This window comes from Limanda limanda, chromosome 19 (genome assembly GCF_963576545.1).
Source record: "Limanda limanda chromosome 19, fLimLim1.1, whole genome shotgun sequence".
NCBI lineage: Eukaryota > Metazoa > Chordata > Actinopteri > Pleuronectiformes > Pleuronectidae > Limanda > Limanda limanda.
The window spans coordinates 6,741,228-6,756,358 of record NC_083654.1 but is presented as its reverse complement, the minus strand read 5'-3'; the positions used below and the strand labels follow the sequence as shown (position 1 = coordinate 6,756,358).

At 42.4% G+C, this 15,131-nt stretch overlaps 1 protein-coding gene across 1 annotated transcript; it reads left to right on the top strand.

Moving 5' to 3' along the window:
* Window positions 1-2,886: 2,886 nt before the first annotated feature.
* On the top strand, window positions 2,887-6,825 carry LOC133026300 (1-acylglycerol-3-phosphate O-acyltransferase ABHD5-like). The gene is made up of 7 exons (XM_061093175.1): window positions 2,887-2,921; window positions 3,398-3,480; window positions 4,294-4,684; window positions 5,345-5,496; window positions 6,159-6,270; window positions 6,353-6,533; window positions 6,712-6,825. The coding sequence occupies exons 1-7, from the start codon at window positions 2,887-2,889 to the stop codon at window positions 6,823-6,825; spliced, it is 1,068 nt and encodes a 355-aa protein (XP_060949158.1).
* Window positions 6,826-15,131: the final 8,306 nt, after the last annotated feature.

Here is a 15,131-nt window from a genome sequence, read left to right as displayed (position 1 = left end):
GCCACCAGAAGTGGGTGGTATGAGAGGAAAATGTGTTTGAGGAATGGAGCGCAAAGTTGCCAGAGTGTGTGTGTGTGTGTGTGTGTGTGTGTGTGTGTGTGTGTGTGTGTGTGTGTGTTTGTGTGAGCGTGTGTGTGTACAGAACACAATGATGCCACCTTGTGGACCAGGATTGTCAGGACTCTCGTCAAATTTTCATTTGCGTGTGAGAGAGAAAATGATAAAATATTAAATATTATTCTGCAGCTCATCACAGTGTTCGAGGGACTTGCCACCATGCTGGAGGAACAAAAACATAAGTAATGCTTTTCACGTTTTTCTCTTTTATATATTGTTTGTATATACTACACAAGATGCGTTTTGTAGGTTCATTTAAATCCTATGTTATCCTGCTGAATACTGTGGCTTCCAGTTCCTAAGGTCTCCAAAAAGACACAAATAAGTGTGGTCAGCGTACAAGGAATACACAGTCATTTCTCAAAGGATCCTCCTGAGCTTTTCAAGGACGACACCTCTTTACATCTATAAGATAGACCTGCTTTTAAGATTTAATGAGATTCACTGTAAGAGCAAAAGTGGGAAAAAAAGGGAAAAGGAAAGATAGTGAAAGTGCTATTCCTTAAGCAGCAGGATCAAACTGTACACCCAAGTCCTTCAGGATAACGGAGATTAACTTTCCCTTTAATCTCTGCCCTTATCTGAAATTATAGGAAGACATTTATGCAGATAAGGAAAGGCTTAATCTTCCGCCAGCAATTGTGTTTCTACTTATTATTAGCTTGAATATTAGTGTGAGGCAAACCAAAGTCATCTACCTTGGTTTGTCACACAGCCACAAGACACACAGATTAATTTTGAAAAGCTGGAAAAAGCCCTTTCACTTAGTTTCTGTCTGTGTCTAATTCTAAATTGCAAATATACATTTATGTCCCAATTTCCAATTGTGTCAAATGGTTTTGGATTTGTTTGTTTATTAAAATATATCAGTTTAATCCAATTCATATTTTTCTACATTTCTATATATTTATTTTATATTTGTACGTATTACTGCTGATGTCTTTTTGCTGCTGTAATATTGCAAATTTCCCCATTGCAGGACTAATAAAGGACTTGTGATTCTTAAAAACAATATTGGAAATAGTAGAATAGGACGATAATATAACACAACCTATAACTGGTCAAGTTGTCAGATCTAGATTATGTTTAGCTCATTTGTAAAAAAAATTATAAATATAATCCAGGACTGCCTTAAGATGTTTTAAAAGCATGAGATTATAAACAACTACACAGCTCACCTTCACTATAGACTTAATTTAAAAATGGATGACATGATAGCTCAGAGTGAAGCCAAAGGGTTTTGGTCACCCCCTGTTGGCAGGCTGCAGTATAGGTCATAAACCGCGCCTCCTCTATGTTAGCGGATGGAATACGGACCAAAAAAAGAGTCAAAGTACATGACAAATAAATTTTTCTCAAAGATTTTTTTTTGGTCATTTTAGTTAGCCTAACTGTTACAAAACTGATCTATGTTCAGAGTTCAATTTTCCAGTAAGTTTGCTTTTATTTTACGTTGTTGAAATGGCGTGGAACATCATGATGGCTTCGGCCATTCCATTCCCGGATCTCCACAGACTCTGGCCCAATTACACAACATGAAGGTGTAAGGGGAAATGTTTATCTCCCCTTTGATTGATCATGATTGAATCTCATATGTAACCTGGATCATGCTGTATCCTGTTCTACTGAATGAATCTTGGCCTGATTGCTTTAACTAGGCATTGTTGTTTTCATGTCATGTAACAACCCCAGCCAGAGTGGGAGTGGTGAGCCAAATGTATAAAGACAAAGAACTGTTTCCCACCAGTGTGCAAATTACAAACTATTGTTAAAGTGTGACATTACTGTAAGAGATTTGTGTCTGGTTCTTCGTTGTTGCGGTGGGATTGTAGAAATTGCCACGACACAGGGAACGTGTACAAGATATTTTGGCTTCATTTCTGGATAGCGAGAGGAAGAGAAGACGTGTCGTCCATCTGTCTCAGGTAAAGACTCAAACACTTCACCCACCCCTCCATTGGCATTGTGAGGAGAAGATGATGAGTGAATTTTAATTTCTGGGTGAACTATCCCTTCAAAGTTTCCTAACATCAAATACTACATTTTTATCTGAAGCCTCTGTGAACTATTCAATGTTGAATAACGCTTTTATTTTGTAATGCTATGCTATGCTAAAATGGTTCGCTAGCCCAAGAAATCTCCACTTGTATTTTACTCATGTTTATTTAGTAATATTTATTAGTTAAGCTATTACTTTGTTAGTTAGTTGTTTTATGGTCAATGGGTGTTATTTGTGCAGTGGTGCATTACCTGTGCTGTATGAGGCCAGTGGAGGTCAGCTGTGCAGCTCCGGAGCACAGGTTGTGGTGTAGCCATTAGCTAGCAGTGGCTAAACAACTGTGAAACACAACGTCTACACTGTGAACACAAAGTCAACACACACTGACTGTGAGGGAAAATCCCCCCAGTAAGTTAGAACTAGTGAAAAAAGCCTAAAAAACGACGCTGACCACCGCCCACCTGAGCAGAGCAGAGACCCACCGGAGCTGCGCAGGTTCATCTGAAGACCCCCGCTGCTGCCTTCAGGTGCACACGGGTATCAAACCTACCTGGAGAGCCGCCCATCACAATAACACAAATATATTCATTCTACTGCTAAAAAGTTTAGTCAATCGTGTGCTGCAAACGCAAACTCTGTGTTTGGTGATCGGTTGTAATTTGAGTGTCAAACAGGTCTATTCAATTCTTTACGGGATGTACTTTAACGCATCGAAATAAATGTTACCAAACAGTTCCTCTCACTGTCTGGAGACAGTTCAGCGGAGGAGGATGGCGGAGGAGCAGCAGTCCGCCCCCGAGCAGAGGTGAGCTCTCACACTGATCCTACTCTTCTATTTGAACTTTATTCATTCTGTAAGTTGTGTTTCTTTTCTAACCTCCGTGTTGTTATAACATTACACCGAACTTCCTCTATAATGTTTAATTTGTGTTGGTATTACGCCTATTTCCATGCATGTGGGGGATTGTCCGAAATTAAGCAGCGACTACCTACGTTCATTAAAATATTTTACAATTTAAAGGCTGCACGTTGAGGCGCAAGTTGCTATTAAATTGACATATTTTTCAAAAAGGCTTTGACATCTCAAAACAGGGACTTTATGTTTTTTTCTATGATCAGGTTTCAGGGAGGCACTGTATGGATTGTATAGCAGCAGCTGCACTGATAACAGCAGAGCCACATGACCAAAGTTCAACATACAGTTTGTTTGTGTTTAAGCATGTTCTGTGTGTTCTCTGTCTGACCGGCTGGCTGCCTGTTTGCTCTCTGAATCACACACAGCTCCTGGATGTCCAGTTGGATTCCCTCCTGGTGCCCCACTTCTCCCACTCAGCTCAAAGATGCCGAGGAAAAAATGCTCAAGAGTAAGTTTGGTCTTGATGAGTTGTGGAAAGACTTTTTGTCAAGGAAAATATAAAAAATGGATATAAAGGATCAATAATATCTTAGTTATCCCTGAGGGTCAGTTTATTGGGCAGTCAACAATAGTCACAAGAACATTTTTATTATAAACATGCTACATAACTATCTCATAACCAGTGGAAAATAATTAAATAGCATTGCATAGTCATTAAGAATTGAAAAACTAAAGTTGAGTAAAAGGCCAATGAAGGTAAGATGATAAAAGTCACCTTATAAAATCACATTAAAAATCACTAGATCCTGACTTTTTTCATCAAATCCATTTATTATTCCCTGGGAAAAAAGCTCTATCTCGCAATGTTAAAGAAAGGGAAAACATTTCTGGATAAGCCCCCTGATACAGATCCACACCAGAATTGTAAGGATTATTCCTTCAAACAAGTTTTGTAGAAATCCATTCTGTTGTTTTTGTGTAATCTTCCATAAACAAACAAACAAATCTACTGGGGTGAAAACAAAATCTCTTTGGCGAAGGAAATCATTTAAAATCATTTAAAAAATACAATGGCAGTGCTTGGGGACAATATTGTTCTTGAATCTGCAAGTCCAGCATGTTGTCCGACTGTATCTGCGTCCAGGGTGAGCTCCTCACAGGGGGTGGGGAGGACAGTAGATTTGACTGGACTCTCATCAGGGTCTTCATCAGGGACTGGACTCTCATCAGGGTCTTCATCAGGGACTGGACTCTCATCAGGGTCTTCATCTCATAGAGCACTTCCATTGCCTGTCCCTTCATCTCTCCTCCTCTTCTGCAGGTGTGAGGCGGCCTTTCTCCAGGCAACATGTCCACATATCCAACAACAACTCTTTGTGGACAGTAGCATTCTCCACTCCATCTTGCCCCCAGCCCCCGGTCCCGCCCAGGCCTCCTCTGGTTCTCCTGCATGGCATCGGGGGCGGACTTGCCCTCTGGGCCCAAAACTTGGACTCTCTCTCTAGCGATGGCCCAGTCTATGCTCTGGACCTGCTGGGCTTCGGCAGGAGCAGCCGCCCCCAGTTCAGCACCGACCCGGAAGGAGCTGAAGAGCAGTTCTTGGCGGCGCTGGAGGAGTGGCGGGAAAAGGTGGGACTGGAAGAAATGGTGCTGCTGGGACACAACCTCGGAGGATACCTGTCTGCTGCCTACACTCTCAAACATCCTCACAGGTACCTTTTTGTTTGTGTCTGTGCTGACTTGTTTATGTTTAAACGACACATTACTTGCATAGAGAACAGTGGCCAAGTAAATGGAAATAAAATGTATGTGACAATATAATGTGTTGCCTCACAGACAGAGAGAAGAGCAGGTTAAGATCAAAGAGTGCTATGTTGGAAGTTTAGGATATGTCAACTATTAACTACTATGTAACTAATTTGATTACTGATTCATCATTTTAGTCTTTATCTAGCAAATATTTACTGAATTCATTGTTTGAATACATCTTTCTACTTTGATAATAATAATAATTTACTTTATGATGAGCCTAATATTATTTTGCAGCCAGTGGTGGAACTAAGATTTTTCTAAAATTGGGGCCTTAAAGGGGCTATAATTTACATAGATGGGCCAAATAGTTATCCATGCACAATTCCTGATTCAGTAAGCTGCACATTTAAGTGATTACATTCCATTGAAACTATTCTATAACTAGTCAAGCACATTAGCAGTGTACAAATTGTTATATTTAAATCTCTGTGGTGTGTTCACTGTCTTTTTAGGTACATTGTTCTGTTGTATGGTGCTGTCTGAAAGTCTTAACATGAAGTGTGTATATTTATTGAGTAACCCATGTGTGTGTGTGCGTGTGTGTGTGTGTACGTGTGCAGGGTAAAAAGTCTGCTGCTGGTTGAGCCGTGGGGTTTCCCTGAACGTCCGGACAACCCCAACCATAACTCCATCCCAGTGTGGATCAGAGTCATGGGGGCTGTCATGAGCCCCTTCAACCCTCTGGCTGGACTCAGGCTTGCTGGACCACTGGGTCAGTACGTGCACACACACACTCACACATATAAACACAATCACATATTTTCTTATGATTCACACTCTGTCCACAAAAGTTGTGAAACATTTTTTTAAATTCAAAGTAAAATAACATATACTGGTGTTTAAGTTGAAAAATGAGGCAGTGATGAAGATGAATAAACCACCTCATGCTGTTGTAAATGTAAGATTTTTCTTTTATTGTTCTACACAAAACAGATTTCCCTCCTTATCCCCCTACACTGTTGCCCATTGTTTGTTCACTCTGTCACTCGACTGAGGAAAGATGCTTCTTTTGTCAGTTATAGGCTTTTTGTTTTTTTTGGCTGTGCCGTCCTTCCGTTACCTTTTCGAAGAAGGCTATGTTCTTTTGGCCCCGGTCCATGGTTTGTTGGTTGGTTGGTTTTTCAGCAGAATTATGCAAAAACTACTGAACAGATTTCCATGAAACTTGCTGGAAGGATGGGACTCGGGCCAAGAAAGAACTCAATATATTTAGGCATGAATCTAGACGCATCAAGATTATTTTTTTCACCTATCCTTTGTCCTTTTCCTCTTACGTGCCATAACTCAATGATTATTTGTACAGTAAAGTAACCTACAGTAGCCAAACTAAAATCTAAAGATCAATGTCCTTGTTTTTGATTTCTCCTCACTCAGGTCCAATGTTGGTTCAGACCATCAGATCTGATTTCAAACAGAAATACTTGTCTGTGTTTGATGACAACACTGTTTCTGACTACATCTACCATCTGAACGCCCAGACGCCAAGGTGAGGAACCTTTATGCCGATATGTACAGGTGTGTTATTTCTCAGCACAATGTACTGTATGAATGTACATAATCTGTTTCAGCGGAGAAACGGCCTTTAAGAACATGACCATTCCCTACGGCTGGGCTAAGAGACCGATGCAAGAGAGGATCGGACGGATTCAAGCCGACATTCCCATTTCCTTCATCTATGGATCACGCTCCAGCATCGACAGCAACTCTGGATGCGCTTTGAAGACAACTAGACCAGACGTGGAAATCACAGTAGGTTTCAGTAGTTTGTTGTCAATGTGGGGATGAAAAAAGTCATTTTCAGAAGGTAGAGCTCACAATCAATATCACTGATTGCCTGGCTTTTTATGCCTCAGCGCCGGCGACAGCCAGTGACCAGAGGCATTATTGGAATATGAAACACAACATCTTTGTAAACATTGTTTGTCAGGTGATCCGAGGAGCAGGACATTATGTTTTCGCCGACCAACCAGATGACTTCAACCAGGCGGTCCTTCGGATCCTCGCCAGAACAGCCAGCAGAAGTGAGGATGAGGAGCAGTGAGAGTTCCTTCATTCTGAAAATACACAGGAGAGCACAGGGATTAAGTGACACTACACAGCCACAGCAGTTCAACTGTTCTGCCTCTTTGTCATGCACTTTAGTCTTGAGACACCCAAAGATGATTGAAGGCACATCACTCATCGCTCCACACTCAGGTCCTCTCCAAGGCTTGAGTTCAGATGATTCCACTGGTTTCTTTATCCAGCCTCATGTAAATACGTTTTATAAATAAATGTGAGATGAGTCTGTGTTGCTCACTTAGTGTTTTTTCTGTCCTCATGCAGTAAGAGCCAGTTCGATTTGGCATCCATTTCGAAATGTGACTTCTGAGAAGCGATTGGGAAACTTTCTCCTTTAAAAAAAGGAGCATTTTTCTCAAGAGAATATCTTGTTTGTATCGTTTTGTGTAGAGGTCCAAGCTCAGTACACAGCTTGTTCTTTTCCTGACCCGTTGCACACTCTGTGAGGAATGAGGGAGAAATAAGTGGAGCAAAGGGCTGCTGTGTTATTCCTGGATCATCCTCAGCCCTCCAGAGGCACCCTGACTGAGAGCAACCAGCAGAGGGCAGCAGGCTGACAGCATGCACACATCATCTAACCTCTGTGCAGAACGGTCACAGTGAAGCCCGCACCAAGCGGCCTCACATGCATATTGAGCCAAGTGACACACTCAGGAGACCTGGACAGGGATGCTTCCAGAGCGCCACGACGCCCGGCTGGCTGCTAAGTCACAACTGCAGTGACAGAATAGGGTCAGAGATGTGTGTTGGGCTAAAAATAGAGCTCCTGTTTCAGGAGGCAGACATGAGTTAAACAACTTGGTCCTTCTCAGGGAGGCGCTCATTTTGTGCATGTTTGAATTCTGCAGAAAATAGCTCAACCAAAGAAAATCTGATTTTTTTGTTGACATTCGGTTCTTGTGCTGTGCTGCGCAATCACTGTATTCATTCTCACATTCTACCCGTTTGCCAGGAGTGTTTCAAGAGACCTGGGGTCACTACTTCAAACCCAACCCCCCACCCTCACACACACAAAAATGAGCGCACGATACAGAGCCACATCATCCCAGTATCAAATGATATCAAATGATTAACAGTGTATTCTGTGCATACATATAAAAGTTCAGTAAAATTTTAGAGCGAACTCCCACCCCCATCCCAGACACATCATAAAGACTCATTAAGTTGTTCTAGTCTCCAACCTGGTCTTGTTAGAGCCTTTTTAATCGTGGTGTCGTGTCAGTCTATTGCACGGCGGCAGTTATACGATTTTAGGTGTTTTTTCTCAAAATTGTCGTCGCTGTGGACTTACGTAATAAGCCATCAATGGGAATTGGAGACCCCCTCCCAGCTCAGCAATTGCCTACTTTGCCTTCCCTGCTGCAATGCCCCTGGTGTTTATGGTATGCCAAACTAATTTGGGACAGTTAAAGCTTCATCGTTTTCCTAAACTTGAGCATGAAGTTAACCAGATACGTTCCCAGGAGACTATAAAGGGAAACAGAAAACACAGTATAATCTTTATTGAAATTCTCAAAGGGTTTGTGAAGGTACCCTGTTGGCCTTTTGACCTCGTGCTGTGGACCAGTGATTTTCCGAGTCAGTCCCTGTTGTGTTTGTATCATGCACCAGAGTGAGGAAGCACATACTGCTGATTTCATGCTGTCACACATAAAGACATATAGCAATGTGACAAAAAAGGCAAAGATAAGGATGAAAGTTGGATATAAACGTTGCATAATTTATATACTATTGCAAAAGTTTAATATGTAAGAGAAATGCATTGAGTACATTTATAGACCTCAAGGATGATGTGGGGTTTTTTTTGTGAGAATAGCTGAACTCTCAACAACAGGGCACATTATTAGTAGTGTGGATTTTTATTTCCAGTGAATGTCCCTAACAGATGATGAGGGTGGATGCTGGTATTAAAGGCTGCAGTGTGGTTAACCCACCGCGGAGTGAGATGACACCATGGAGATGGGATATTTTTGACCACTGAGCTTTCCGGACTTCACCAGCACAGTCCCTCTGTCCAAATCTGTCATTTCTGAGACATCAACCCGGCCCACCTGAACCGTCTCCTGGCAACACGGTAGCCACGGAGACTGACTCTTTTGGATCACCAGCATGCAGGAAGTGATGCCGTGGTTGGATGGGGTAATTATGGGTTGTTTGTTCACTTGAAGACGCTTCGGTGGCAGCTTGTCAAGGCAGCGAGGAACAGTCAGCAGGAGCTCCATGTGCCGCAGCCTCTCTTGGGGTTGGAAACCTGCACACACATTGTGCCCGGGCCTCTGTCCATAACACTCACTGAAGGAGCCTGCAGGCTTATTCATCGCCTCTCTCTCTCTCTCTCTCTCTCTCTCTCTCTCTCTCTGTCTCTCTCTCTCTCTCTCTCTCTCTGTGTCACCCACTCAGTCACATGGGCACAGAATCATTTCATTAGGAAAAGTGAAACAGGCGAGCGAAGTGACAGGAGCTTTCATACTGGCTTTGGATATAATTGAAAGCTTGAAGGCCTGAAATAACTGCACATAAAAGGTGTGCTCTCACTCAGAAACACATTGTTGCACTGCTGCTGGCAGCCTATCAGCTCTCGCTTTATCTTAAATCAGCACCAGCCAAAGCTTCAGGAGCAATTTAAAGAGTTGACAGTGACTTCTCTTTTTTGATTTGCAACACTGAGCTGATTCTTTTCTCTCGTTTTTCGGACTATTCTTCTAAACCCATCGTTTTGGAATCAAAGTAGAAGTGTAGATGCAGAGGGGCGTCCAGGTAGACCACCACCACTCTTTCTTTCTTTTTTCAAACACCGACAATTCCCTGCCTCATAGGTATCCATCATCCCGGCACAGAAGCCCCACACAATTGAGCTCATTTATCCTGTGACAATCAACCAGTGTAATGAGATTCATGCATCATGCACAGGCAGCTCCTGTCTGAACCAAACAATTACAGTCAGTGTATGAGTGACTGATGATATTTACAGATTCAGAGATTTTACTTTTACTCACAAAGGTGGCAGCCACACTGACCTTTGCATACTGATATTTCCATGACGTCTTTGTAGCAGAGCGATGATAAATGTGAAAGAATGATCTATCTCCCCATCTTTAAAATTAATTTACTATCTACTTACTAATTCCACAACTGTCTGTCTGTATTTGAAACAATACAAATTGGAGCGAACCGGTCATCTTATCTTCTTCACACTTAGTATGTGTCGTGTAAATGGCCCAGGGAAGTGCTGTGTTGAATTTGGTGTAATTTGGACACATTATACATTCAATATTAATAACAAATTTAAACCACTACATTGGTTTTGTTGCAGAAAAGTTGTGAAATTGAGTTTTAAGATTGTGTGTCGATCGCTTAACAAACCAGTAAAATAACCGACATGCAGTTTATGCAAAAATAACAGCAGTTGAGTAAATCATTCAAACGTATAAGCACACACGTGAACAGTAATAAAGCAAAGTCAATTTTCATTTTTTCACTACGAATTCTTCACTGCAGATAAACCAAGCAAACAAAGTTTTCTTACTTCACTCTGCACCATAGACTGTCCTGAACTGAACACAACGTCCAGCACACAAACAAAATAAATGTGACAGTACATGGTAGAACTGTTTGAAGAGGACTTATTTATGACGAGGAATAATTCTGAAGCGGCTCCGGAGCATGAACAGAGGACAAGAGAACAGCCCATTCCAAACAGGCAGGTTTAGAACAAGCACTGCACAAGTCATAGAAAAGACCTGAGAGGTGTCTTATGCAGTGGAGCATCTCACAGCCCCTCTCACATTACACCCAAGGTGAGTCTAATGATCACAGCATTTCAGTTGTGTGTGGGTGCGTCAGGAAAGCCAAACAGAACCAGAGCTGCAGTCTGCCAGCTGCCTGCTTGTTTCCTACAGACACTGCACAGGGAAAGCTGTTGACACGATAGCTCCTCTTCACTTCACATAGAGAATGAAAGGGATCCAACGAGGCATTGAGACTTCCACAGTGACACTCATTGCTCAGGGACTGATACTGATACTGGTTCCTTTAATCCTGTAAAGCTGATAATTCTCTCTTCACTGAAACTATTGATCCCTCAGAAACAAATCTGGTTTCTGAGCTAATGCCTCTCATCAAGTCATTCCCAACAGTGTTCCAGCGCTTTGCTTTACATCGATTTTAATATTCAGCTCAGCCGTCCTCATCCACTGCATCCTGTATTAGTACATCATTATCATTATTATTATTATTATCACCTCTGGCAAGGAGGTTATGTTTTCACTCGCTTGTTTGTGTGTCAGCTGTTTTCAGTGAAGAACCACCGTGCACCACCTGCTCTGCACAAACTAAAAAGAGTTATTAGTGAATACTTCAGCAGCTCAAGAGCCAGACATTTCCCTCAGGAAGGAGCTGGTGGCAGCAGAACAGGGATAAATACAAGAGTGAATGTTGGACTCAACATTTCTCCGGTGGACACAAAAAAACTTCTCTGAATGATTCATAGTGTTGCGCCATGATTTATCAACATATCATGGATGTGTTAACAGCTCTTTTTAATTTTGCCAAAAACAACATGCCGGTGGCAAACTGTGACAGCAAAAGAGGGATCGGTCTGACGTAGGGAGCGGCCCGACACCAAGCCCAGGGCAGGTAGATCGTACATTCCTTACCCCTTAAGGAATAAAGAGGGTTAAGATTAAGAAATTAATCCGAATGTTTCGCTGTGATAATATATCATTGAATGATTGAGTGATTGGCTGATTGATTGATCTTGATACAGTTTGTTTTCATTGGCCCCAACTTGGCCTTTACCCCAGAGAAGAGATGGTACATTTCTGGCATGCTGAGAAGAACTCCCTGTGATGGGTATATTGATGCTAAATTGAGTGCTCCTTTGAATCCAAGAAACACCAGTTTATTCTCCCCCTCCAGACCTGATTTGTAAAACGACTGCAGGCTGGGATTGTTAATTATTTCGGGAACAAACGGTTTTTCTCATCATCGTTTCTGCCTCAAGGTTGGACCACTGTGGATCCTTTTTGTAAAACAAGTTTGGGAGACATCCAACAGCACAGTCTCATTTTTAGAGATCATTACAAGCAGGTGTCCTTCAGAATCAACAGGATACGGCTGTGGGGAGGAAGTCTGCCATCGCCACTCATGTCCTTTAACAACCAGTGACACCTCTGTCCCCGTGTAACTGCCTCACTTATTTTAAGCTTCCCCATGCAGACTACAGTCAATCTCAGTGTGACAGTGAGCTCCATGTTTTGAAACCGTCTGATCAGTATCTGAGGAATTCTCCCTTTTTTTAAAAGCTGTAACTTTAAAGCCAATAACCTGGGGTGGCCTGTGCCCCTGTGCTGCTGTATGACTTCCTGTTCAGCAGCAGTGCCTGTTATAGCTGTGATGCCCACAGATTTCCAGCTGTGTCCTGCTTTATTCACAGTAGAAGAGGGTTTTTTTCTTTCCTCTCTTTTCTTTAGCCTTGCTGTTGTTTGTTCTGTCTTCTCCTGGCCATGTATTTTGAGACTCACAGGTTGATTTGCTGTTAAACTGCCACAGCTTCTTTTATCTGATATATAATATCGGTAATAGCTGTTCTTTTTTTTTTTTACGTCTGCCCTCCCCTGTTTGCCTTTTCCCAGACTGTCACAGCTGATGAACATCTGACTTCTCTCTCTCTCTGTCTCTTTAAGTGTCACTCTCTCTCCTGCCTGCTATCTCTGGCAGTCCTCGGTTTCACTCTGCAGTTTCAGTAGCTGAACGATCGGCCTTCAGCAAAATCAAATGTACACATGCACACAAATAGAGCATCCGCTCCTCAATGACAGGTTAACAGGCGTGTGTTTTAAAGTAACAGGAGTGTAGTATGTGTGTGTGTGTGTGTGTGTGTGTGTGTGTGTGTGTGTGTGTGTGTGTGTGTGCGTGTGTGTTCTTGTACAGCTGTCTTTGTGAGGATCAGTTTGAGCCTACAACCAACGGAATGAGGACATTTTGGCCGGTCCTCACTTAGTGAACCCCCTTTAATGGAATGTTTGGGGGTTAAGACTAGGCTTTAGGGTTAGGGTTAAGCATTTTGTGTGTGTGTGTGTGTGTGTGTGTGTGTGTGTGTGTGTGTGTGTGTGTGTGTGTGTGCATGTGTACGTGCTCTGCTGACAGCCTGGTGGCAGGAGATCTGCTTTAACATTCAGCGTCCCTGACTAGATGCTCTGCTGACAGATACATCCTTCAGTCTGTCTCTGAAAACAGATGAAGAACACAGGCCAACCATATCCTACAGGACCATACAATAAAAATCCCAGGAACCAAGTGGAATAAGACTGATGGGTTTATTTATGACAGTTTATTATTATTATGTATATTCAAAACCAGAGGAAGAGCTAGACCAAAATTTCAATGGAAAAGTCCTGTCCAGCAGCCAATAGGCAAAGATAGCAACTACCTCACAAAGCATGCAGCTACACGCATTCCTTAAGAGTTAACATGAATACTGATGCTGCTCACTGTCAGCTGTGTCTGCTAAAAAGCTTTTAAACTGGACCTACTGTACGCTGGTGGCTGTGTCAGCTTGTTTTTCTGTCCCCTCATTGAGGAGAAAGTGATTGAAGCAGCTTAAAGCACAGTTGGGAGTCACTATAATCCAACGTCTACACTATATTTTAGCGGATAACACTGTGGTTGTTTCGATGTAGTAATTCCTTTTTTGGTCACTGAGGGGCAGAAGGACAAAAGCTGACATGGCAAACATGTAAGGAAACAGTCACTCATTCACACATGTAGGAGTCATTTAGAAAAGTGTTTCCTGAGGAAGATGCTCCACCATGTTCACACTCTCTGAGTACAGTGGGGTTTTAAAGCGTTTTAGCTAAATATGAAGTGGAAGTGCAGTGTTGAATTTGGAGGGATTTGGACAAATATAAACTCAAGCAGGGGTCGACAACTGGGTCAAACCTTGGGTCAAGAATACTGCGAAATAATTTAACCATATTTTATACTAGTCAGTACAAATGTGAGTAAAAGGTTTGAGTAAATGGTAAATGGTCTGTATTTATATGGAGCTTTTTGAGAGCAAAGCCCTTTACAGTATAGTTTTTCCTATCTATGAGCAGCTCTGTCTCTATCACACATCGCTAACAAGCTGCAAGCACAGCCCCAAGGGGAGACTTTGTGATCTATGGTCCTGCCCAAGGACACCTCGGCACCTGGAATGGAAGGAAGGACCCTGGGATCCAACCACCAACCAACCAGAAGACCGGCTAGTGGAGGACCCGCTCTACCTCCTGATGCACAGCCGCTCCTGTAACACACTGACCTGCCAGAAGAAGATGATGTGATGTCTGTACCACACTGCATCTACTGGAACAACAACAGAAACTAATCTGAGCTCACAGGGCTGCCTACACCTCAGCACATCCTTGTCATGTATATTGTAAATATTGCAAAATGTACTAAACATGTGACAGCCTCTCTGACTCCCTGTCCTCAGTGGTATATTCACTTTTTGGAAACCACCACAACCTTGTCACCTGCTCGCTTTGTGTGTTGGTTATCCTACATGGCATGTGTGCCCCTGTCCGTGCACTTGCATCCCTTGTGTGTGTGAGTCCATGCGAGTGCGTAAGCTGGCGGGTCACATGGTAACATTCATGCGTCGACCCTCGAGCTGATCTGGTCTGATCTGATTTCCCACCAGCTGGCTGATGTGGAACAGTAGCCCAGATGTTGCAGAGATTACAACTCCCTGCAGTGTTTCAGGGGAGGAGCTATGAGACCATTCAGGAAAATAAACACAATGAGAGAGCTGGCAATGCACACAGAAGTCTCGTCTTCAGAAATAATCCTCTCTCTACAATACCCCAGTTTTCTGTTTACAGATATCATAGAAGACAAACAAAAATCTCTGATTATATCGTCAGACAGAATATGCACATTATGAACTAGCCTACAACCCAAATTTGTACATTACTTTGGGGTATTTAAAGATAATTTTATTTTAACACTGTCAGTTCTCATGATTATCAAGTCACCTTCCGCTCAATGGTTATTACTTGCACGGTCAAACAAATCAATTCAATGAGAGATTCAAGGAATCAATGGTGCTAACTGGCATGGTCGGAGAATGCAATGAAAGATAATTCATTTTCCAGACCCCTTTTTTAAAATCACTCAGGCTGGAAATAAGGCCGCACAAGAGATAATAGCAATAATACTTTTCTAAAAGTGCCTCACCTTCCTGCCTCTAAACGTGTGAACAGACCTGTACAAAGATGGGTCAGTAAAATAAAAATGGAGGTGCAC

Excerpts from the sequence above, each read along its gene's own strand:
- LOC133026300 (XM_061093175.1), top strand. The coding sequence starts at position 2,887 with ATGGCGGAGGAGCAGCAGTCCGCCCCCGAGCAGAG. Across the intron at positions 4,685-5,344 it reads ACTCTCAAACATCCTCACAG|GGTAAAAAGTCTGCTGCTGG; the intron begins GTACCTTTTTGT and ends GTACGTGTGCAG. Across the intron at positions 6,271-6,352 it reads CTGAACGCCCAGACGCCAAG|CGGAGAAACGGCCTTTAAGA; the intron begins GTGAGGAACCTT and ends AATCTGTTTCAG.